At 48.7% G+C, this 26,231-nt stretch overlaps 2 protein-coding genes and 1 non-coding gene across 3 annotated transcripts in view; all 3 read right to left on the bottom strand.

Annotated features, from left to right (window-relative positions):
* LOC144609313 (misshapen-like kinase 1) overlaps positions 1–10,492 on the bottom strand; it is a 174,738-nt gene extending 164,246 nt beyond the window's left edge. The window contains 2 exon segments of the mRNA XM_078427744.1: positions 5,023–5,433; positions 10,352–10,492. Coding sequence (XP_078283870.1) covers positions 5,023–5,433; positions 10,352–10,492 — 552 coding nt within the window.
* A 752-nt stretch (positions 10,493–11,244) lies between these two features.
* LOC144609760 (U6 spliceosomal RNA) lies at positions 11,245–11,351 on the bottom strand. The gene has a single exon (XR_013549357.1). It is a non-coding gene; the product is annotated as a U6 spliceosomal RNA (small nuclear RNA).
* Positions 11,352–23,108: 11,757 nt separating this feature from the next.
* LOC144609314 (putative G-protein coupled receptor 139) lies at positions 23,109–24,901 on the bottom strand. The gene is made up of 2 exons (XM_078427745.1): positions 24,814–24,901; positions 23,109–24,001 (listed from the first exon to the last, which is right to left on the bottom strand). Exons 1-2 carry the CDS (start codon positions 24,899–24,901, stop codon positions 23,109–23,111), a joined length of 981 nt encoding a protein of 326 aa, XP_078283871.1.
* Positions 24,902–26,231: the final 1,330 nt, after the last annotated feature.

The raw sequence follows: 26,231 nt of genomic DNA on the forward strand, positions 1-26,231 counted from the left end.
TATCTCTCTGATGCTTCCCTCTCCCCCTTTTGCCAACCCACTCGCTCTGAACTCACCTCTCTCCTCATTTTCGCACTCTCCCTTTGATAGTTCACCCCCCCTCCACCTCTTCTTTCGTCTTCTCTACCTCTCCCTTTTATCTTTGTACGATCTATTTCTCTATCCATTTCCCCAACCCTCCATCACTTGCCATCACTTCTCTTTCCAACGCCTTTCTTGGCAAGTGCCGTTAAATCGGTTAGCCACCATGGGATGTAACAGTTGTCCCTATACCCCTTCCCTCACGCTCGAGCAGCCGTTCCAGGTGAGACAGATGTTCACCTGCACCTCCTCTAATCTCATCTACTGCATGTGGTGTTCCAGATATGGCCTCCTTTACATCGGCGTGGTGAAATGGAGACTCGGCGACCGTTTTTTGTCGAACACTTACCCTCGTTGTGCTAAGGCTTGCCGGATCTCCCCGTTGCTAGCCATTGTAACCCCCCTCGCACACTGACCTTTCTGTCCTGGGCCTCCACCAGCGCCAGAGAGGTTACATTAAAACAGAAAGAACGCCTCTTCATAGTCCGCTTGGGAACCTTGCAACCTAATGGTATGAACATTAGCAAATGTCAGGTAACTAACGTGCAACTCCCCTCTTTTCCCTCGCTCTTTCTCTTGCTTCACGCGGACTCTCACCTGTTCATCCACCTCCATCTCCACCTTCAACCGATATTCCCTCCTCTCTCTGTATAATTCCAACCTGCTCAATCCTTATCTCCCAACTTTTATCTTTTAACCTCTGGTCTCAACCACCTAACTATAAAAACGGTATTCACCCACTCATCATTCAACTCGCTTTGTCCTGCTGTTCCAGCCTTCTCCACCTTCCCACCAGAATCAGTCTGAAGAAGGGTCTCGAACCGAACTTCACCCATCCATGTCCTTGGCAGGCTTAGCTAGTTCGGCCTGCCCTCTACAACTCTCACCAACTTCGACAGATGCACCATATAAAGTATTTTATCAAGATGCATCACAGCTTGGTTTGCGAACAGCTCCATGCAACAACGCAAGAAATTGCTGCGAATTGTCCAAATCATCACACAAAGCAACCTCCCATTTATTGACTCAATTTATAAACCACGCTACCTCGGCAAGGCCAGCAGCATAATCAAGGACGAGTCGCACCCTTGCCACTCCTGCTTCTCCTCTGTCCCATCAGGCAAAATGTATAGAAGTGTGAAAATGCACACCTCCAGTATCAGGGACAGCGTCTTCCCAGCTGTTATCAGGCAACGGAATCATCCAACCACAAACAGAAAGCAGTGCTTAACTACGATCTACCTCATTGGTGACCCTCGGACGATCCTCGATCGGATTTTGCAGGCTTTACCTTCCACTGAACGTTATCCCCCTTATCATGTATCTATACTCTGTAAATGGCTCGACTGTAATAATGTATTTTGTTTCCACTGACTGGGTAGCACGCAACAAAATCTTTTCACGGTACCTCGGTACACGTGATCATAAACTGCACTGAACTGACATACTCAACTAGATTTCTCCAGAGGTGCAGCCTGACTCGCATTGGATATTGATTGTGTGTGACCGTGTGAGTGTGCGAGTCCGTGCAAGAGTGTGTTAGCACGTGTGTGCGAGTGTGAATGTGTTAGACTGTGCAAATGAGTCGGTGTGTGTGCGTATGCGTTAGTGTATGCGGTTGAAGGAATTTCAATGATTCAGTGATACCTTATTATCACGTACCCAGGTAGAGTGAAATGCTTAGTTTTGCAGACAACCCGGTAACATCATGCAGCATACCTCACCTAGGCAGTACAAAAGCGTCGCCACATTTTGACGCCGGTAAAGTTACAAACGTTGGCCGTACAAACTATCTCCTGCCTGCCGCCGCACCGCGGGTCGCCCCTTCGTTCTCGGCGGCCTTCCTCGCTCTCCGACGGTCTCTGCGGTTCCCGCGGATCCCACCTCGCTCCCGAGGCGCGGTTCCCATCGCCATCCGCGATGGGCGAGCCGGGCCGACCGGGCCGACTGAAGGGCTTGGCCCCGGTCACCGGGAACACCCCGACCACGCTGCGCTGCGCTGCGCTGCTCGCCGCGAACATCCAAGGAAACACTCAATCCCAAAATGTGCACGTGTGAATGCGGGTCTGCGTGTGAGAGAGCGGTAGAGTATGTAAGAGTGCCTATATTTGTGTGTGTGTGTGTGTGTGTGTGTGTGTGTGTGTGTGTGTGTGTGTGTCTGTGCGAGTGTGTGAGTGTGCGTGTGAGTGTGTGAGCATTAGTAAGTGTGGATGCAAGTGCGATTGAATGTATCTGTGTCTCTGAGTGGGAGAGTGCATGTGGGTTTGTGAAGGACAGTGTTTGCGTCTGTGCGTGTGTGTGGCTGTTTGTGAGAATGTTAGAGAATATGTGGGATGTGAGTTTGTCAGAGTGTTTGTGTATGTAATTCTTTGATAGTGTGTGTGTGTGTGTGTGTGTGTGTGTGTGTGTGTGTGTGTGTGTGTGCGTGCGTGTGTGTGTGTGTGTGTGTGTGGGAGAGTATATGATGGTGTTGTCAGAGAATGTGTTCGTGTGTAAGTATGTGCGAATGAGTGCGTGTCTCTTCGTGCTAGTGCGTGTGAATATCTGTTAGTGTGAGTGCATGTGTACGTGTGATTGTATGTGAGAATGTGTGAGAGTATATTTGATTGTTTGTGATTGCATTTGAGAGATTGTGTGTGTCTTCGTGCGCGGGTATGTGTGTGTGCGTGTTTGACTATGTTTGAGGGTGTGAACATGTGTGTTTGTAATGATGTAATGTCATACTGTGGGATTTAATGACGACGTGACACACTGTGGGGCATTACTGATGGAGTGACACACTGTGCAGTGGAACTGATGGAGTGACACAATGTATGGTAGTAATGGTGGATTAACACACTGTGGGTTGGTACAGATGGAGTGACACACTTTGGAGTTGTATTGATGAAGTGACACACTGCGCAGTAGTACTGATGGAGTTACACACTGTGCAGTGCACTGATGGAGTGACACAATGTGGGGGTAGTACTGATGGAGTGACACAATGTGGGGGTAGTACTGATGGAGTGACACAATATGGGGGTAGCACTGATGGAGTGACACAATGTGCTGTGTTGTTGTTGTTCGTCCTTCGGGTTCGAAGTTGACCATGACTTCACTTTCAGTTGAAGGATTGGTAACTGTGGGTCCTGAAGTGACTGGTGAGGCCAATCCGGGCCCGGAAGGCACGCCCGCACGTAGGATACAAGTGGATGGGTGCTGCGGTGGAAGTGGAGGTAGCCCGGGCCTTGCGCGCGGGCGTTTCCTCTGGACCTCTGCAGTGCGTCTGTTCTCTGCTGCACGGGCTCCTGTGGTGAGCTTGCTACGCCAGGTTGGACGGTCCAGAGCAAGAGACTCCCAAGTGCTGAGGTTGATGTTCAAGTCTTTGAGGGACACTTTGAGGCAGTCCTTAAACCGTTTCTTCTGTCCTCCTACTGAGCACTTGCCCTGACACAGTTCTCCATACAGAGGCTGTTTTGGCGGTCGACTCTCGGGCATTCTGACGACATGGCCTGCCCATCTGGCTTGAGCTTTCCGTAGGAGGGTGTGGACGGTGGGAATTCCGACCCGTTCCAAGACCTCTGTGTCGGGAATTTTGTCCTGCCACCTGATGTGAAGGAGTCTGCGTAGGCAGTTCAAGTGAAAGTGGTTGATCTATTTGGCATGTCTGCTGTAGACAGTCCAGGTCTCACTGGCATAGAGAAGAGTGGTGAGTACCACTGCATGGTAGACCTTCGGCTTGGTGGTAAGGCTGAGTCCTCTCCGTTCCCAAACATTCTCACGGAGTCGCCCAAAGACAGCGCTGGCCTTGGCAATCCTGTCGTTGACCTCAGCGTCAATGTTAACCACTCGCGAGAGTGTACTACCCAGAGAGGTAAAGTTATCAACTGCCTGTAGATTCTGCCCATTCACCGTGATGTGTGGTTCCTGGTAGGGATTTCCAGGCGCGGGCTGGTACATAACTTCAGTCTTTTTGGTGCTAATTGGGAGACCAAAGTTGTCACAGGCCTGTGAGAAGCAGTCCATTTCATGCTGCATCTTCTGCTCTGTGCTGGCGTTGAGTGCGCAGTCATCAGCAAATAAGAAATCTCTGATGATGGTCTCCTTCACCTTTGTAACAGCTTGCAGGCGCCTGAGGTTGAACAGCCTGCTGTCAGTCCTGTATCTGATGTGTATTCCATCCTGGCAGTCACGGAAGGCATCAGTCAGCATGGCAGAGAAGACCATGCTGAAGAGTGTAGGGGCAATCACACATCCTTGCTTCACGCCGTTTGTCACTGGAAAGGCTCCCGATTCGTCTCCATCATCGAGCACTTTCACCATCATGCAGTCATGGAACTGCCGGACAATCGTGATGAACTTGCTGGGACAGCCAACCTTCTGCATTATCTTCCACAAGCCATCTCTGCTGACAGTGTCGAAGGCCTTTGTCAGATCGATGAAGGTCACGAGCAGGTCGCTGTGATGCTCCTGGCATTTTTCCTGGAGTTGGCGTGCAGCAAAGATCATGTCGACAGTTCCACGTCCAGCACGGAAACCGCACTGGCTTTCTGGAAGGAGACCCTGCTCAAGGTGTTGAATGAGACGGTTGAGCAGGATGCGAGCCAAGATCTTCCCAGTTATGGATAGGAGGGAGATGCCTCGATGATTGTCGCAAGACTGGCGGTTGCCTTTCCTCTTGTAGATGTGGACTATGCTGGCATCTTTCAGCTGTTGTGGGACCTTCCCTTCATTCCACATGGACTGGAAGAGTACAGTCACCTTCTGCATCATGACAGGGCCTCCTGCTTTGTACAGTTCAGCAGGAATTGCATCTGATACAGGTGCTTTGCCACAGGAAAGTTGCTTGATGGCCTTTGTGACTTCTTCTTCTGTCGGGAGGTTGTCAAGGTCCTGGTTGATCTCCATCTGAGGTAGGCGAATGATGGCCTCGTCGTTGATATTACCAGGGCGATTGAGGACCTGGTTGAAATGTTCAGCACATCTCTCCAGAATTTGCTTCTTCTCTGCCAGCAACTGGGTCCCGTCTGCATTGAGGAAGGGAGAGGAGCCAGAGGACTGGGGTCCATACACAGCCTTCAATGCGTCGTAGAAACGCCTGGTGTCGTGACTGTCTGCGTAGCCCTGGATTTGCGATGCACTGAACACTTTGTGTTTCTCTGATAGCAGCGCCTGTATCTCTTTATCGTTCTCGTCGAACCAGTTCTGGTTGCTGCGGGAAGCTGGCCCGAGGTGTTCGAGGGCGATGGAGTACATTGCATCTCTGAATGCCACCCACTCTTCGTCAGTGATGTCCTGGTCATCATGGGGTGTGTCCACCAGGTTGCCATCAAGGTCTCTGGAAATTTCTTCTGCAACTTTGCTGCTCTTCAGCTAGGAAACGCTGAGCCTCGCCATATGCTATTTAAGCCAAATAGTGGATGGGGGGTGGGGGGGTCTTTCAGATCGGTTGGAAAATGGTGTAGTTAAAGGGAAAGAGAGTATAGGAATAACTAAGCAACACCCCAGAATTAATGGGACAGAAAGTTCACGAAGCCATAGGAGAGAATGGCCAAGTGTAATAGGAATCAGTGTGGAAGCTGAGATGAGCAATGGATTAAATCTACTATGTATGAATGCGCAAAGTATAAGAAGTAAAGTGGATGAGCTTGAGGCTCAGTTAGAGATTGGTAGTTATGGCATTGTGGGGATTACAGAGACGTGGCAGCAGGAGGATCAGGACTGGGAACTGACTATTCAGGGTTATACGTCCCATAAAAAGGACTGGTAGGAGGTCAGAGGAGATGGAGTAACTCTGTTGGTGAGGGATGGAATTCAGACCCTTGCGAGGCGTGACTTTGGGACTGACGACGTCGAGTCACTGTGGATAGAGTTGAGGAATTATAAAGGTAAGAAGACACTAATGGAAGTTATGTACAGACCCCCAAACAGTAACCTGGATATACGGTGTAAGTTGCAGCTGGGGTTAAAATTGGCATGTAACAAAGGCGACGTCACTGTAGTTAACGGGGATTTTAATATGCAGGTAGACTGGGAAAATCAGGTTGGTTCTGGACCCCAAGAAAGGGAGTTTGGAGAGTGCCTCCGAGATGGATTCTTAGAGCAGCTTGTACTGGAGCCTACCAGAGAGAAGGCAATTCTGGATTTAGTGTTGTCCAATGAACCAGATTTAATAAGGGAACTCAAGGTAAAGGAACCGCTTGGAGGTAGTGCCCATAATATGATTAGTTTTCATCTGAAATTTGAGAGGGAAACGGTTAAACCAGGAATGTCAGTGTTGCAGTTGAACAAAGGGGAATATGACAGCATGAGAGAGGAGCTGGCCAAGGTCGAATGGAAAAGGGACCTAGCAAGAATGACGGTGGAACAGGAATGGCAGGAATTTCTGTGCACAATTCAGATGCAGGGTCATTTCATTCGAAAGAGAAAGAAAGATTCCAAGGGGAGTAAGAGGCAACCGTTGCTGACAAGGGAAGTGAGAGATGGAATAAAACTAAAAGAAAAGATGTATAAGATAGCAAAGGGAAGTGGGAAGCCAGAGGAATGGCAACTTTCAAATGACAACGGAATATAGCAAAAAGGGCAATACGGGGTGAAAATATGAGGCACGGAGCGAAGTTGGCCTAGAATATATATAAGGAAATAAAAGCTTCTTTAGGCATGTTAAGAGAAAACAATTAATAAAGACAAATGTTGGTCCGTTGAAGGCAGAAACGGGTGAAATTATAATGGATAACAAGGAAATGGCGGGAGAGTTGAACAGGTACTTCGGATCTGTCTTCCCTCCGGAAGACACAAATAATCTGCCAGATGTACTAGTGGACAGAGGATCAAGGGAGACAGAGGAACTGAAAGAAATTTGCATTAAGAGAGAAATAGTATTGCGTCGACTGATGGGACTGAAGGCTGATAAATCCCCAGGGCCTGATGGTCTGCACCCGAGGGTACTCAAGTAGGTGGCTCAAGAAATCGTGGACGTATTGGTGATCATTTTCCAATGTTCAATCAGGTCTTCCCTCAATCTCCGGTCTTCCTGAAAAAATAATCCAAGTTTGCCCAAACTCTCCCTGTGGCTCATACCCTCTAATCCCGGAATTTTCTAAGTGTATTTATGCATATGGAAAAATCAACAAGAAAGGTTACACAAAACCGACACAGAATGCTGGAGTAACTCAGCGGGAAAGGCAGAACCTCTGGATAGAAAGGATGGTTGACGTTTAGGGTCGAGACCCTTCTTCAGGCTGAGCTTCGTCTGAAGATGGATCTGAACCCGATCCTGGGGGGTATTGGAGGTTGGGAGGAGCAGAGAGTGGGGGTGGGAGGGAAAGTGGGACTGGGGAGGAGGACAGCTGGGGGGAAGGGGAATGGTGGTGAGGGGAGGAGAAAGTGGGGCTGGGAGGGAGTGAGGGAGGGAGGGACGGAGGAAGGTGGGCGGGGGGGAAGTTGACAGTGAGAGTGAAAGGAGGGGAAGGGTGGGAGGAGGAGAGACGGGTGTGGGGGGAAGGGAGTTGGTGGTGGCAGGTAGGGGGAAAGGGCGACTGTGGGGATCAGGAGAGAGTGGGGGTGGGGAAGAGGGGAGAGAGGTGGGAGGGAGGGGGACAGTGAGAATGCGGGTGGGGAGAGTGGGTGGAGGGTAGGGGTGGGAGGGGGATGAGGGTGGGGGGAGACAGTGGGGGAGGCGGGGTGGATGAGGAGGGGTGAAGGAGATAGGGGGTGGGGGAGAGTGAGATTGGGGCTGGGGGAGAGAGAGTGGGGTTGGGGGAGGAGAGAATATGCGGGGTGGGGGAGGATAGAGTGGGGGAACGGGGGGTGGGGGAAGGAGAGAGTGGGGGAACGGGGGTGGGGAGGAGAGAGTGGGAGAAAGGGGGGCTGGGGAGAGTGAAAGTGGGGCTGAGGGAGGAGAGAATGGGGGGGGGTGGGGGGAGGGGAAATTGGTGGAAAGGGGAGGGTGGGGAGAGTGCGAGTGGGGGTGGGAGGGAGAGTGGGACTAGGGAGGAGGGCAGGGTGGGTTGGGGAGGAGGGGTGGTGGTGGGGGAGAAGGGTGGTGGGGAGAATGCGAGTGGGGCTGGGAGGGAGAGTGGGACTGGGGAGGAGGGAAGAGTGGGACTGGGGAGGATGGGTGGTGGTGGGGAGAAGGGCCGATGGGGTCAGGGAAGATGGGAGAGTGGGGGGTGGGGGGACAAGGGTGATGGAGTAGGGGGTTGAGGGTGCTACACAAATACAGGAGAGGCTTTGGGTCCAGAGCTCATCGGTCACACCCTCTCCCCTTCCGTGTACCGCCTTTAATTGCGCTCCCCCTACCCTGGAGGAGCACGGTACCACAGTGAAGGAGAAATTTGATGGCCGCTGGCAGGACGGTGTCAGTGTCTCCCCCACCCCATTCCCCCCTCATCACCGACCCCTCCCCTCCCCACCCACCCCCCCCCCCCCCCCACTCCCCTCCTCTCGCCCCCATTGAGATTCTTTTTTTGTTTTGAACAGACACTTTATTTTAAAGGGAAAAACGCGATTTCCGCAGGTTACAATGGTAACCCTATGAAGAACGGGCTAGTATAAAATATATTCCTTTATTCGTCCCACACCGGGGAAGTAAAGTTCAGTTTAGTTTATTGAGTTGAGCCCAATGAGTCCACGCCACCAGCGATTCTCGCACACTCACACTACCCTACACAAACTTTGAACAAGTGTTAGTCTCACCCCATTGTCACAACCATATTCATAATCATATTAGTACTTTATTAGCCAGGTAGGTTTTGCAACCAACGAGGAATTTGATTTGCCATACAGTAATACCAATAAAGAGCAACAAGACAACCGAATTAACTTTTAAAATTAACATCTACACAGCGACCCCACCCCTCCCTCCATTCCTCACTGTGATGGAAGGCAAAAAAGTTTAAGATTCTACCCTTCTTTGTTTTCACGCGCTCGGGGCATTAGAACCTTCTGTTGTCGGGGCGATCTTGGCTCCCGCAGCCGACGGTCGAGATCTCCGCATCGGGGAATGAAGCTCCCGCATCGCGGTGGGCGGGGGGATGGGCGATCGTCCCCTCTGTCGGGGCTAGTTGAACCTCGTGTGGCTTGGAGCTTCCCGACATCAGTCTCTACCTGAGACTGCAAGCCCTCGATGTTGAAATCCGCAGGCCGTGGCTGAAGCGTCGATCCGAGGCAACGGATCGCAGGCTCCGATGGTACATCCACGGCCCCGCGGTGTGGCTCAAAATCAGTCTCGAGCAAGGCCGCCATCTCCACGATGTTAGGACGCAGAGCGACCGGAGACCCGATCCGGGAAACAATCGCATCTCCAGCAAGGTGACAATAGACAATAGACAATAGACAATAGGTGCAGGAGTAGGCCATTCAGCCCTTCGAGCCAGCACCGCCATTCAATGCGATCATGGCTGATCACTCTCAATCAGTACCCCGTTCCTGCCTTCTCCCCATACCCCCTCACTCCGCTATCCTTAAGAGCTCTATCCAGCTCTCTCTTGAAAGCATCCGACGAAATGGCCTCCACTGCCTTCTGAGGCAGAGAATTCCACACCTTCACCACTCTCTGACTGAAAAAGTTCTTCCTCATCTCCGTTCTAAATGGCCTACCCCTTATTCTTAAACTGTGGCCCCTTGTTCTGGACTCCCCCAACATTGGGAACATGTTTCCTGCCTCTAATGTGTCCAATCCCCTAATTATCTTATATGTTTCAATAAGATCCCCCCTCATCCTTCTAAATTCCAGTGTATATAAGCCTAATTGCTCCAGCCTTTCAACATACGACAGTCCCGCCATTCCGGGAATCATCCGGGAGAGATTGATAAAATGTTTCCCCCTCCCCCCTCCCCCAGCCGCACATAAAACACACCAGAGAACATTAACACATGTTAAAACACACTAAAAAATTAAATAAAAAAGACGAAAAGACAGACAGACTGTTGGCAAGGCTGCCTTCGCTGACGCCGTATTCTCACCGTATGTCAATTGTCTTTATTAAGGTTTCATTTAGAGATACATCGTGGAAATAGGTCCTTCGGCCCACTGAGTTCGCGTCGACCAGCGATCACCCCGTACACTATCCTACACCTATAAATTATCCTACCTATTGTGTAAACCTATCCAACTGCTGCTGCTCCACCGTGCCACAGAAGCTACTTTCTACATTTTACAGGAATAAATAATAGCCTTGTCTTGGTTCCGTTCAACTACACTCCTTTGCAACCATCTGATTTCAATATCCGCCTGAGAAAATATCCCAAACAGTAACTGGTGGAACAGGTCACGGACTGGAAAGGTCACCTTATCTGATAAACGGCAATTGCCAAGTCCTTGATGAAGTAAATGATAAAATGTTGAACAATGCATGACGGCAAAGCATTTCCCAGAGGTTGAAGCGTTCAGGTTCACAGTATCGGAGGGGGAGCAGGAGGAGCAGTCCATGTATTCAAAGACCTGACCCACCCACCCGAGTCCTTCTTTCTTTCAATGCTCCCATTGCGAGAATGGTACAGAGTTTGGAAAGACGCACCACCAGACTCAAGAACAGCTTCCTTTCCTCTGCTACCAGGTTTCTAATCGATCCGTCTATAATCCAGGGCACTGTCCGGCTCACCTCTATCACATTCAGGACATTGGTCTTTGTCTTTGGTTCTTTCATAAGCTAGATACAGTCCGATGCATCTTTACTCCGTTTTGAATATTGTACCCTGTTTATGGAACTGATGTGCTACATGCTAACTGCTTGATTAGTGAATTAATTGATTTGGACGCGTGTCAGGGGTTATAGAGGGAATGATAGATGAATCTTGATTGAATAGCAGATTAGATTCGATGGGTCGTATGGCCTGATTCTGCTCATATAACGTATGAATTTATGAGCTATTTTCTGCACTCTATATTTTCGCTCTAGTTTGACGATTGTATTTGTGTATGAAATAACTGATCTGTTTGGTTAGCATGCAAAAAAATACTTTTCACTGTACCTTTCTACAAGTGACACCAATAAACCTAATACTTAACAAATCATAATTTTTCAGGAAACCGGAGGACAAGTAGGAAATCCACACAGGTCACAGGGAGAGCGTGCAAACTCCACACACACAGACACACGCAGCACCCGAGGTCACGATCGAACCCAGGTCTTTGTCGCTGTAAGGCAGCGGCTCTACCAGCTGCTTTACTGTACCGTCCATAAAGATATGGAACGGTTCTCTAATTTGTGCGTCATCCTTGCGTAGGGGCCACGTTAATCTTGTCTGCATTGTTCCAAATTTAGTAGATGTGCTAGCAAAGTGAGCAATTAGCCTTTCGAGTGACAGTGTTGAAGACAGAGCAGGAACCGGTGTGTTTTTTAAGAGATAGGCGTGGAAACGTCTGTATGGAGTTTGTACGTTCTCCCCGTGACCTGCGTGGGTTTTCTCCGAGATCTTCGGTTTCTTCCCACACTCCAAAGACGTGCAGGTTTGTAGGTTAATTGACTGGGTAAATGTAAAAATTGTCCCTATTGTGTGTAGGATGGTGTTAATGTGCGTGGATCGCTGGGCGGCGCGGACTCGGTGGGCCGAAGGGCCTGTTTCTGCGCTGTATCTCAAAAGAAAAAAGAAAAAAAAGTAACAGCCCGTTTGGCCCATCTAGTCCTGGCCGACCAGCGATCCCTGTCCACAATCGTACAAAACTTACAATTTCACCGAAACCAATTACTCTACAAATCTTTGAACTTGTGCGAGGAAACCGGAGAAAACCCATGCAGGTCACAGGGAGTCCAGGAAGAAACTGTCTATACTCGTGTATCTACAGTCTATACTGTCTAGACTCGTTTCTACACATTTTAACCAAGGCCACTGCTTATAGTTTCCTTTATCATCGTTACTTTTTTTGCATATTTTTAATTCATTTGTTCTCTATTTCTCTACATCACCGTCTATACCTCTCGTTTCCCTTTCCCCTAACTCTCAGTCCGAAGAAGGATCTCGACTCGAAATGTCAGCTATTCCTTTTCTCCGGAGATGGTGTCTGACCCGTTGAATTACTCCAGCTGCTGGCGACTATCTTCGGTCACAGGGAGAATGCACATAATCTGGACAGACAGCACCCACAGTCTGGATCGAACCAAGTAGACTCAAAATGATGGAGTAACTCCGCGGGGCAGGCAACATCTCTGGAGAGAAACAATGAGTGGTGTTTCGGGTCAAGACCCTTCTTCAGACTGAGAGGCAGGGGAGGGGGGAGATTAGAGATATGGAAGGGTAGGGTATGAAAACTAAAATGAGAGGGGATCTTATCGAAACGTATAAGATTATTAAGGGTATAAGAAAATAACTGCAGATGCTGGTACAAATCGATTTATTCACAAAATGCTGGAGTAACTCAGCAGGTCAGGCAGCATCTCGGGAGAGAAGGAATGGGTGACGTTTCGTGTCGAGACCCTTCTTCAGACTGATGTCAGGGGGGCGGGACAAAGGAAGGATATAGGTGGAGACAGGAAGATAGAGGGAGATCTGGGAAGGGGGAGGGAAAGGGAGGGACAGAGGGACTATTTAAAGTTGGAGAAGTCGACATGCATACCACTGGGCTGCAAACTGCCCAGGCGAAATATGAGGTGCTGTTCCTCCAATTACCGGTGGGCCTCACTATGGCACTGGAGGAGGCCCATGACAGAAAGGTCAGACTGGGAATGGGAGGGGCAGTTGAAGTGCTCGGCCACCGGGAGATCAGTTTTGTTAATGCGGACCGAGCGCAGGTGTTCAGCGAAGCGGGGTTGGACACGTTAGAGGCAGGAAACATGTTCCCAATATTGGTAAGTCCCGAACCAGGGGCCACAGTTTAAGAATAAGGGGTAGGCCATTTAGAATGGAGATGAGGAAAAACTTTTTCAGTCAGAGAGTTGTGAATCTGTGGAATTCTCTGCCTCAGAAGGCAGTGGAGGCCAATTCTCTGAATGCATTCAAGAGAGAGCTAGATAGAGCTCTTAAGGATGGCGGAGTCATGGGGTATGGGGAGAAAGCAGGAACGGGGTACCGTTTGAGAATGATCAGCCATGATCACATTGAATGGCGGTGCTGGCTCGAAGGGCCGAATGGCCTCCTCCTGCACCTATTGCCTATTGTCTAAAACGATCTATCAAAGCAGATGATGCCAGTTATCTGGCGCTGTAAGGCATCAACTCTCCCGCTGCGTGACTGTGTCACCAAGGTGTACTACAGCTTGAATTATGTGTTCCTGTTATCTAGAAGGCCCAGAACAAAGTGGAGAGTTGGTGAGATCGTATCTGCTGCTGATGTGGGCCAACTGAAGCAGATCCAGGTCACTTCTGGGGGAAGAGATGACTCACATCATAACCAACCTGCTGAAGCGTTTTATTAAGTGCTACCAGGCAATAATTATTGAGGCAGGTATTGATGCTCTAAGTGTGGTTTAGTTTAGAAATACGGTATGGACACAGGCCCTTCGGTCCACCAACTCCACACTAACCATCGATCACCCCTTCACACTGTTTCTACGTAACCCACTTTTGCATCCAGTCCTTGCACACTATGGGGAGATTTTACGGAGGGCCAATTAACCTTTCAACCCGCACGTTTTTGGGACGAGGGACCACACCGGAGTACCCGGTGGTAACCCACGTGTTCAGCGGGACAACCTGCAGACTCCACACAAACAGACAGACAGACAGAAACCCAGGTCGCTGGTGCGGTGAGGCAGCGGCTCTACCAGCTGCGCCACTCTGCTGCCAACCCCTCTTCTTGGGAACCAAAACGATAGATACCCTTTGGAAGCAAATGGGAACCGCAGACTGCAGAAGCGAGAGGTTGCAAATGTCCCTGAATACAGCAGCCAGTTGATCCGCACAGTGCTTTAGCGCTCGGGGAGGTACACTGTCTGGGCCGGACTCTTTGCGTGCATTCACCCTCCTGAACGTTGATTTGACGTGGTGTCAGACACCGATATCACCGTGTCAGGGGCAGTGGGGCATTGTGGAGTCATAGCTTCATACAGCATGGAAACTTGCCCACACCGATCAATATGCCCCATGTAGACTCGTCCCACCTCCCTACGTTTGGCCCATATCCCTCTAAACCTGTCCTAATTATGTATCTGTCTAAATATTTCTGAAACGTTGCAACAGTACCTGCCTCGACTACCTCCTCCGGCAGCTCATTGATCAGCCACCACCCTTTATGTGAAAAAGGTTACCCTTTATGTTCCGAGACCGCACCTGGAGTACTGTGTGCAGTTTTGGTCTCCAAATTTGAGGAAGGATATTCTTGCTATGGAGGGCGTGCAGCATAGGTTCACTAGGTTAATTCCCGGAGTGGTGGGACTGTCGTATGTTGAAAGGCTGGAGCGATTGGGCTTGTATACACTGGAATTTAGAAGGATGAGGGGGGATCTTATTGAAACATATAAGATAATTAGGGGATTGGACACATTAGAGGCAGGAAACATGTTCCCAATGTTGGGGGAGTCCAGAACAAGGGGCCACAGTTTAAGAATAAGGGGTAGGCCATTTAGAACGGAGATGAGGAAGAACTTTTTCAGTCAGAGAGTGGTGAAGGTGTGGAATTCTCTGCCTCAGAAGGCAGTGGAGGCCAGTTCGTTGGATGCTTTCAAGAGAAAGCTGGATAGAGATCTTAAGGATAGCGGAGTGAGGGGGTATGGGGAGAACGCAGGAACGGGGTACTGATTGAGAGTGATCAGCCATGATCGCATTGAATGGCGGTGCTGGCTCGAAGGGCTGAATGGCCTACTCCTGCACCTATTGTCTATTGTCTACAACTTTCCCCACTAACCTAAAACCTAAATCCTTTGGTTCTCGGTGCACCTGCACTGCGCAAGAGACTCTGCGTCTACCATATCTATTCCTCTCATGATTTTATCAACCTCTATAAGGAATAGAGCCCCAGCCTGCTAAACCTCTACCTATAGCCCACGCCCTCGAGTAATGGCAACTTCCTCGTAAATATTCTCTGCATCCCTTCCAGCTTGATAACATCTTTCCTATAACTTCGTGGCCAGAACTGAACAAAATGTTCTATATGCAGCCTCAACAACGGCTTATCTGACCTCTCCTCTGTTATATCCAGCATTCTGACTGATGAAGGCAATTGTGCCAAAAGCTTTTTGACAACTCCATCTAATTGTGGTGCGACTTTCAACGAACTATGTACCTGTACTACAAGATCCCTCTGCTCTCCAACACTCCCCAGAGCCCTGCCGTTCACCGTGGCGGTCAGACTGCTGACCATGTTAGAATTCCCAAAATGAAGCACCTGACACCTCAGAATTACATTGCATTAATCACTCTTCAGCCCACCTGACCAGCCGATTAAGATGCTGCTGCAGTTTTGACACCCATCTTCACTATCTTACAATTTGATGTCAATAAATAGTTCCTTGTTTTTGTTTATGTTGAGTGAGAGTTTTATTTGCATCAATGTTCGGGGATAGGGCCTGTGTTCAGTCTCCTATCTGTAATTTGACTCATCAAAATCCATGATTTAACCAACTGTCGTGGTGCCATTGGCGAATAGAGATGGCATTGGAGCCGTGTTTGGCCGCTGAGTCCGGGGTGTAAGGAGAGTAGAGCAGGAGGATAAGCTCACTGCCCTGACGTGGACCTGTGTTGATGGTCAGTGAGGAGGTGACGTTGAAACTGATCCACACAGATTGAAGATAGACATAAAAATCTGGAGTAACTCAGCACGACAGGCAGCGTCTCTGGATAGAGGGAATGGGTGACGTTTCGATTCTAGACCCTTCAGAAAGAGAGTTAGGCGAGAGTGAAACGAGAGATCAAAGGGAACGGAGATAAAGTAACATGTAGAATAGATCATTGGTAGCTGCGGGGAGTTGACAACGAGGTATGATTGTCCTCCTGCAATGTCAGGAGCACAATCAGACTGGTCGGAGCACTAGGATGGGGAGGGATAGAGAGAAAGAGAAAGCAAGGGTTACCTTTGCTTTATTCACCAATACTCTCCTCCGCCGAGTAGAGCTGGTCGTTACCCACGACAATATCTCCTTCGACTCCTCACACTTCCTCCAAATCGAAGGCATAGCTGTGGGTACTCGCATGGGCCCTAGCTATGCCTGCCTCTTTGTAGGGTACGTCGAACAATCCCTGACCCAGGGGTACACTGGGCTTATCCCAGAACTCTACCTCCGCTACACTGACGATTGCAATGTTGCTACCTCCTGCACCCATATCGAACTCACTGACTTCAGCAACTTCACCACTAACTTCCATTTTGCTCTCAAATTTACTTGGACCATCTGTGACATCTCCCTACCGTCTCTGGATCTCAGAATCTCCATCACAGGAGACAGACTATTGACCGACATCTACTACAAACCCACTGACTCCCATAACTATCTTGACTACACTTCGTCCCACCCAGTTTCCTGTAAAGGCCCTATCCCTTTCTCCCAATTCCTCTGCCTACGCCGCATTTGCGCGCAGGATGAGGGGTTGCATTCAATGGTATCAGAGATGTAATTATAGATGAGGCTCTCACTAGGATCTCCTCAATATCCCGCTGCCCCGCACTTGCTCCCCCTCCCCATATTCGTAACAAGGACAGAGTCCCCCTTGTTCTCACATTCCACCCAATTAGTCGTCGCATGCAAAATTTTATCCTCCAAATTTTTCGCCACCTCCCACGGGATCTCACTACTGGCCACATCTTCCGATCCCTACCCCTGTCTTCTTTCCGCAGAGACCGTTCCCGCAGAGACTCCCTAGTCCACTCGTCCCTTTCCACCCAAACCATATCCTCCCCAGGTACTTTCCACCGCAACCGCAGGAGATGCAACACCTGTCCCTTTACCTCCCCTCTCGACTCCATCCAAGGACCCAAACAGTCTTTCCAGGTGAGGCAGATGTTCACCTGCACCTCCCCCAACCTCATCTATTGCATCCGCTGATTCAGGTGTCAACTTCTCCACATCGGCGAGACCAAGCGCAGGCTCGGCGATCTTTTCGCTGAACACCTCCGCTCAGCCTTAACTCCCTACCTGATCTCCCGGTGGCCCAGCACTTCAACTCCCGTTCCCAATCTAACCTTTCTGTCCTGGGCCTCCTCCATTGTCAGAGTGAGACCCAGCGCAAATAGGAGGAACAGCACCTCATGTTTCGCTTGGGTAGTTTCCCCCCAGCGGTATGTACATTGACTTCTCTAACTTGGGATATTCCCTGTTTTCCCTCTCTATCCCCTCCCATTCCCAGTGCTCCCACTATTCTTCCTCTCTCCGACTACATTCTATCTTTGTCCCCCCCCCCACCCCTGACATCAGCCTGAATAATCGTGTCGATCCGAAACGTCAGCCATTCCTTCTCTCCCGAGATGGTGCCTGACCCTCTAAGTTACCCCAGCATTTAGTTTCTGCACCAGATAAGTCAATATGCATACCACTGGGTTGTAAGTTGCCCAAGCGAAATATAAGGTGCTGTTCCTCCAATTTGCATTGGACCTCACTTTGACAGTGGAGGAGGTCCAGGACAGAAAGGTCAGTATGGGAATGTTTAGGGGTTAAAGTGTTTAACAAACGGGAGATCGTGTAAGTCTTGGCGGACTGAGCGGAAGTTTTCAGTGAAATGATCACCGAGCCTATGCTTGGCGTCGCCGCTATGTAGGAGTCCACACCTGGAAAAGCGGATACGGTAGATGAGGGAGGAGGTGATGCAAGTAAACCTCTGCCTCACTGCGGTTGAAGGAGAACGTACCTGGAGAGGGAATGGGTTGGGTAGGATGGGACGATTTAAACAGGGAGTTTCAGAAGGAATGTTCACTGCCGAAAGAGAAAAGGGGTGGAGATGGGGAAATGTGGCTCGTGGAGGGATCCCATTGGAGGTTGCGAAAATGTTGGCGGATTGTGTGCTGTATGCAACTGCTGATGGGGTGAAAGGTGAGGACGAGAGGGACTCTGTCCCTGTTGCGACTGGGGGGGTGGGGGAGCAAGACGAGAGCTGCGGGGTACTAACGAGACATGTGTGAGGCCTTCATCTATGATGGAATTGGGGAAACTACGTTCCCTAAAGGATAATGACATCTCGGATGTCCTGGTGTGGAACACTTAACCTTAGCTGCAGATGTGTCTTAGACGAAGAAATTGGAAGTAGGGGATAGAGTCTTTGCAGGAGACATAGTGGGAAGAAGTGTAGTCTAGATAGCTGTTGGAGTCGGTCGGTTCATACTATATGTCATTTGATAGGATATCACCTGTGATGGGGAGAGTGAGATCAAGAAACGTTAGGGAGATAGAAACACAGAACATAGAAACTAGGTGCAGGAGGAGGCTATTCGGCCCTGCGAACCAGCACCGTCATTCATTGTGATCATGGCTGATTGTCCCCAATCAATAACCCGTGCCTGGCATCTCCCATATCCCTTGATTCCACTAGCCCCTAGAGCTCTATCTAACTCTCTCTTAAATCCATCCAGTGATTTGGCTTCCTCTGCCCTCTGTGGCAGGGAATTCAACAAATTCACAACTCTCTGGTTGGAAACGTTTTTTCTCACCTCAGTTTTAAATGGCCTCCCCTTTATTCTAAGACTGTGTGTGGCCCCTGGTTCAGGACTCGCAAAACATTGGGAACATTTTCCTGCATCTAGCTTGTCCAGTTCTTTTATAATTGTATATGTTTCTATAAGATCCCCTCTTATCCTTCTGAACTCCAGTGAATATAAGCCTTGTCCTTTCAATCTTTCCTCATATGACAGTCCCGCCATCCCAGGGATCAATCCCACGGATGTCGGGGATGGTCCAAGTGAAGTTGAGTGCAGTATGGAAATTAGTAGTGCAGTTTGGAAAAATGATTTGAGTGCAGTGCGGGGAAAGCCCGTGAGTTCTGCATGGGTGCAGGAGGTGGCACCGATGCAGTCGTCAATGTAGCAGAGATGCAGTTCGGGGATAGGGCACAGGTATTGTTCGACGTACACTACAAAGAGCCAGCCATAGCAGGGGCCCACACGAGTGCTCATAGTTGTGCCTTGGATTTAGAGGAAGTAGGAGAAATTGAAGGATAAATTGTTACGAGTAATGACCAGCTCTGCTAGGCGGAGGAGAGTGTTAGTACAGGATAATTGGCTGGTTCTGCGGTCGATGAAGAAACGGAGTGCATTCAGGCCTTCCTGGTCAGGGATGGAGTTGTAGAATGACTGAACATCCATAGTAAAGCTGATGCAGTGGGGCCCTAGGAAAAGGTAGTAATTGAAGAGCCGAAGGGCCTGTGAGGTATCTTGAAATGCGTTACAACGCCAGAGAACCGGGATTGATCCTGACAACGGGGGCTTGTTTATACGGTGTTTGTACGTTCTCCACGTGACCTGCGTGGGTTTCCTCCGAGATCTTCGCTTTCCTCCCACACTGAAATGTTTGCAGTTGGTTGGCTTGGTATAAATGTAAAATTGTCCCTAGTGTGTGTAGGATTAGTGTTGGTGTGCGGGGATCTCTGGTCGGTGCGGAATCGGTGGGCCGAAGAGCTTCTTTCGATACTGTGTCTCAAAACTAAACTAAACTAAACTAAACTAAACTAAACTAAACTAAACTAAACTAAACTAAACTAAACTAAACTAAACTAAACTAAACTAAACTAAACTAAACTAAACTAAACTAAACTAAACTAAACTAAACTAAACTAAACTAAACTAAACTAAACTAAACTAAACTAAACTAAACTGAACTGAACTAAACTAAACTAAAGGCAAGTTTGCTGACGATGGCAAATTAACTGACATTAAATATGGTTGTCTAAAATTGCTAGATAACCTCGCTGCGGAATGGCCAGTGGAATTTAATGGAGATAAGTGCGAGGTGTTGGATTTTGGGAGTCGGATGGCGTAGGAGCTTCACGGTGAAAGGCAGGACCATGGGGAGTGCGGTAGAACAGAGCGATCAAGGTGTGCACATTCATAATACCATGAGAGCTATACGTAGTAGCGAAGTATTTTGGTAAACTGAGCTTCATCATTCACGATATTGTGCATAGCGGTTGAGCATGTCAAATTTGAAAAGATTTTGGTGCGGCCACATTTAGAGTACAGTGCTCACTTTGGTAACCCAGCTACAGGAAGGACGTCATTAAGGTGGAAACCGTGCAGAGACGATTCACGATTTGCCAGGACTTGAGGACCAGAGCTCTGGGGAGTGGTTCAGCTGGCAGGCATTTCATGGGAACGTAGGCGGCACAAGCATGATCTGACATAAAACACCATAGGGAATATATAGGGTGAACGGTCCAGGATTGGGAAATCAAAAAGTAGTGGACACTGGTTTAAGGCTGAAAATGAGAATGCCAGGATTTGATAGGAAACTGCGGGATATCTCTTTCAGGCAATGAGTGGTGGATGTACAGAGGGACCTATCAGAGTACCTAGTTATTGCAGGTAGGGTAATAGCTTTTCAAAGAAACTAGGACAGGTACATGGATAGGAGGGGTTTTGGGGAAGATGGGGCAAACGCGGACAGATGAGACTAATTTAGATGGGGCATTTTGGTCTGCATAGTTAAGGTGGACCGGGGAGATCTGCTTCCGTGCTGCATGACTTCATAACTGGAACTCAAATTTCAAACCGTTAGATTGCAAGCTCCCCAGCGGAATATGAAGTGCGGCGTCTGCAGTTTGCTTGTAGCCTCACTTTACCAAACGATGAGACAGAGGACAGAAGAATCGGGATGGGAATGGGTAAATGAATGATAATGATTGGTAAGTGGAGATCCAGCAGGCTTTGGCGGTCAGAACGCTTTGCAGGAAAGGTGTACATGAACACATCACATGCAAAATGTGATATAAATACATTTACTTGTAAATAGGTTAAATTATGACCTCTTTCCTTTCATTCTTCCAAAGCAAAATAGACAGCATCTGCAGCACCTTAACCACCAACGCACCTGTTACCCCTCAAACCACCTGCTCCCCCTTATCCTGTCAACCCCTGCCTCAGTTCTCCCCAGTCTCCACCACCGACCTCTCTGACCTCTTCACAGGAATAAAAACTGCCACCTGCTCTCTGGACCCCATCCCCTCCAGCTTTGTCAAGGCCTGCCTTCCTGCTCTCTTTCCACTTATCACTGCAACAATAAACTCCTCCCTGTCCACTGGCATCGTCCCGCAATCCCTCAAAATCGCTGCTGTCACACCCATTCTGAAAAAACCTGGACTCAACCCTGACACCCCAAACAACTTCAGACCAATCTCCAATCTACCCTTTCTGTCCAAAGTTTTGGAACGCGCTGTAGCTTCTTAACTCAAATACCACCTCTCTACCAATAACCTGTATGAAACTTTCCAATCCGGATTCCGCTCCAACCACAGTACTGAAACTGCGCTCCTCAAAATCACAAACGACATTCTCCTCTCCTCCGACGCTGGCAACCTCAACATCCTCATCCTACTTGACCTCAGCGCCGCCTTTGACACCATAAATCACTCCATTTTCCTCACCCGACTTGAAACCTCCTTTAACGTCACCGGCACAGCCCTATCCTGATTCAAATCTTACCTCTCCGACAGGCACCAGTTCATCTCCATTAACAACTGCAAATGCCCCACCGCTACCCTCCCCCATGGTGTCCCCCAAGGCTCAGTCCATGGCCCCCTCCTCTACATCCTCTACCTGTTCCCCCTTGGTCAATTAATCCGCCGTCATGTTCTCAACTTCCACTGCTTCGCCGATGATATCCAGCTCCTCATCTCCACCAAGTCAATCTCCACCACCACACACTCTACACTGCAAACTGCATCACTGAAATAAAATCTTGGCTTCAATCAAATTTCCTCAAACTCAACTGCAACAAATCCGAAATCATCATCATTTGTCCAAAAACGCTCACCAAATCCACCCAAAACTTCATCCTCAATATTGATGGTCTCCCAGTATCCACCTCCGCTCACATCCGGAATCTTGGAATCATCTTTGATCAAACCCTGTCTTTCGACAAACACATCAATCACATCACCAAGGCAGCCTTCTTCCACCTCAAAAACATCGCCCTTCTCCGTCCATCCCTCTCCTCCACAGCTGCAGAACCCCTCATCCACGCCTTCATCACCTCCCGTCTGGACTACTGCAACAGCCTCCTCTATGGCTCACCCTCAAAAATCATCAGTAAGCTTCAATACATTCAAAACTCCGCTGCCCGTCTACTCACCCACTCCCCGATCCGTGACCATATCACCCCGTCGTTTACAAGCTCCACTGGCTCCCCATCCCCCAGAGAATCCAGTACAAAATCCACCTCATGACCTACAAAGCCCTCCATAACCTGGCCCCATGATATGATATGATATATATGATGATATGATATGATATGATACCTGACTGACCTCCTCCACAGACACACTCCCACCTGCACCCTCTGCTCTGCTACTGCCAACCTCCTGTCCCCCCCATCCGGACAAAACTCAGATCCTGGGGGGACAGGGCTTTCTCCATCGCTGCTCCCACCCTCTGGAACTCTCTACCCAAAACCGTCAGAGACTCCTCCTCACTCACCACATTCAAAACATCACTGAAGTCTCACCTGTTCAGCACTGCCTTCAACCACTGACCGTCATCTCACCTTCTGTCTCCTTTTTCTGTTCGTTTACTTATTTATCTATTTATTTTCTTCTCTATGTTCTAGTAATCCCTGTAAAGCGTCTTTGAGTGTTTGAAAAGCGCTATATAAATGTAATGCATTATTATTATTATTATTATTTGCATAGAATGCGTAACACATACATCCACCATTGGCTTTAATTAAATGGCACAGACGGTTATAAGACCATGACACAACCGGTCTGCAGGGGGCGCACGATCCTTTACTCTGACACATACAGGTAGCCCGGTCCAGAAACACTCAGAGCCGGTCTCATTCATTCCCTTTACTCCCTGCTCCGGCAATCAGCTCGCATTGTTTCAGTCCCGAGACAGTTGATCGAAACATTCACCATGACTACTTTATTGCAACTCTCCCAGACCCACCAGTGTGTCTTTGTTTCAGCTCTTAATAGACGACGCTGCCGTGGTTACCTCGTTAACATATTCACTACAGATTAACATTTATTACATCAAATTTATTTTTGAGCAATCTTAAGACATATTGTGAAGGGATACTTGATTGCATTCTTCAGTTCGTCTCTGACCTTAGACTGAGTGAGCACATAAATAAACGTGTTCGTGCACGAACTTAGAATTTTCAGCATGTTCGCAGTTGAAATTGCGAAATGCCTTGGGTTATCGTAGCTTTGGACTTGGTGTAAGTTGGCAATATGCGTGTACATGAAGAAGCACACGTCCGTAAGCCACAGGAGGATGAAACTTCCGGACACACAGAAGAGTAGAATGATCGATTTCCTTCGACTCTGCATCTCCGGGTCCAGCTGTTTCTCGCCACCGGCGTATGCGCGGAGCTTCCTGCGGGCTCGGCTCGCCACCACTATGGATCTGACCGTCAAGATATTAAGCAACACAATAACGAAAAATGGAACCAGAGGGGTTAAAATGGTGTGAATCCAAGAGAAAGCAAGCCACCCGGGGTGGAAAAAATACTCCGGCATTTCCAAACACCCGATTGGCAGGTCTATATAATAAGAATAAAATGCAAAGTAGTAGGGGATGTTCCGTAATAAGCTCACCACATACACTGTTGCTATCGCCACCCTGGCGATTCTAACCGTGCAGTACCTGGTCTTAAAGCCCTGGCAACAAATGGCCACAAAGCGATCAAATGTAAAAGCGACAGTTAACCAGACCGAGCAGTCCAGGGATACATAGGCCATCACTCTTTGCAGCGTGCATGCAACAGTGTGAGAGTACCCGCGAAAAATCGCACCGTAAATTTTATATATCGTCACGTTGAAGAAGACGGCCGTTAGATCTGCTGCCGCCATCGCCACCAGATGGTGAGTGATGCACCTGGACAGTCCGCAATTTCCCCGTCCGATAACGATGATCGCCACTAAATTACCTGTGGGGAAATGAACACAGACGGCTTTTGAACCTGGTCATCAGATGGAAGGTGCTCTCCATGTTGGTGGTCATGGTGCAGGCACGACCCCTACAGCTCCCCTGCGGTATGACAGTCACCCGAGCCAAATATCAATTCATCATGAAATGTGTACGAATGAACTGCAGATGCTGGCTTAAACCGAAAATTGAAGGTGGGTTTGGGTGGTATGTGTTCAGATGAAGTAGCCGTGTCCAGCAGAGACACGGTACGAAACGCCAACTTTGTGTGTGGCTGCTTCAGTCTCCGTGTATTCCGGGAGAAAGACACTCTGGACCCAGTGTTGCTATCATCTCCATCCGGAATTAGTACAGACTTCCGAAACCGTTCTAACAATTGTCCGAGTGATCGGCAAACAAACGATTATAATTGTGGCTTTTCAGTGGCATTAAAAGTGAGGATTTGTTTCCCCGGAGCCCGCACTTTGTATAAAACTTCACCTCGGGAACCACGCAGGGACCGCGCACTGCGAACCTTTCTGAGCCACTCCGAGTGTTGCATCTCCCCCTTCCATCAGCGACCCTCTTCAGTTCCCCGTCGGCATCGTGCGCCGACATCCCGCATCGTTTCCTCTCACTGACATCTACCAACAAAATACAAAATAAGCAACTTCTTGAAGTAATTTCAGAGACACGCTGTTGTCTTGTGTTTGCGTGGCGGATATATTAGATGGACAAACCCCGGGCAATCCTTCACTCTCCTGATCCGACGGAGGAGTTGCAAAAATTTAACCTCTTAACGGTGTTAAATGGCAAGCGGATATAATGACTTACTGAGCAGTCCGACGACCGTGATGAAGTAGTCAAAGTAATATTCGACACGGAGAAGGGTATATATCCGGTCAGAGCTACTAGTCCCCATCGCTGATATCGGTGGGACATAAAGATGTGGCCTATGCTGTCAATGGTCTCAGGTAGATCGTCACCGCCAGTAGCTCAAGGTCCCCGGTCAGGTTTATTTATACCTCACGAAATTCTGATTCCGTCAATTACATTTCTCCCAGCTGCACATTAATTCCGCTACTTATAAAGATTGTGAAATTCTGTTTATCTGATATTTCTGCGATACCTCTTGAGATTGTCCAAAGATTGTTTTGTACATCTGCCAAAACCTTCTCTGCCTGTTTTGTATCTAAGTTTTCAACATAATGGAAAGAACTGACAAATGAACACCAGTCCGGCTCCCACCACCTCCACCTTCAATCCCCAAGCTCCCCATTCGTTCAGCCATCATTCAGGTTTTCACGCGATCTCGGTTGGGCTGACAAAAATGAACCAAACCGAAACGAACCAAACTAAACCAAACCGAAACAGACCATGATTGGATGGGGGGCTGTGGACAGATGTGGTTCAGTTCTCTTGCAGCACGGGTTTAATAAATACCGGGATGGTTCCCGTTAAATTGGAATTTTTGGCGACAGAGAAGATTCACGAGGATGGTGCCACGATTGGAGGGTCTGAGTTACAGGGATAGATTGAGTAGGCTAGGACTCTATGCCTTGACGCGCATGAGGATGGGAGTGATCTTATAGAGTTGTATAAAATCATGAGAGGAATAGATCGTGTAGATGCACAGAATCGTTTGCCCAGAGTAGGTGAATCGAGGACAAGAGGACGTCGGTTTCATGTGAAGGAGAAAAGATTTAGTAGTAATCTAAGGGATACAATTTTCAAAGAAAAGGTAGTGGGTGTATGAAACAAGCGTCAAGAGGAGGTAGTTGAGGCAGGGACTATCCCAATATTGATGAAACTGTCAGACAGGTACAATGATCGAACAGGCTGAGAGGAATATGGACCACATTCGGGCAGATGGGACTTATGTAGCCGGGATTTGTTGGCCGGTGTGGGACAAAGGAACTGTTTATAGAAACATAGAAACATAGAAACATAGAAACATAGAAAATAGGTGCAGGAGTAGGCCATTCGGCCCTTCGAGCCTGCACCGCCATTCAATATGATCATGCCTGATCATCCAGCTCAGTAGCCTGTACCTGCCTTCTCTCCATACCCCCTGATCCCTTTAGCAAAAAGGGCCACATCTAACTCCCTCTTAAATATAGCCAATTAACTGGCCTCGACTACCTTCTGTGGCAGAGAATTCCACAGACTCACCACTCTTTGTGTGAAGAAATGTTTTCTCATCTCGGTCCTAAAGGACTTCCCGCTTATCCTTAAGCTGTGACCCCTGGTTC

Source organism: Rhinoraja longicauda, chromosome 34, assembly GCF_053455715.1.
Source record: "Rhinoraja longicauda isolate Sanriku21f chromosome 34, sRhiLon1.1, whole genome shotgun sequence".
NCBI classification, from domain to species: Eukaryota; Metazoa; Chordata; class Chondrichthyes; order Rajiformes; family Arhynchobatidae; genus Rhinoraja; species Rhinoraja longicauda.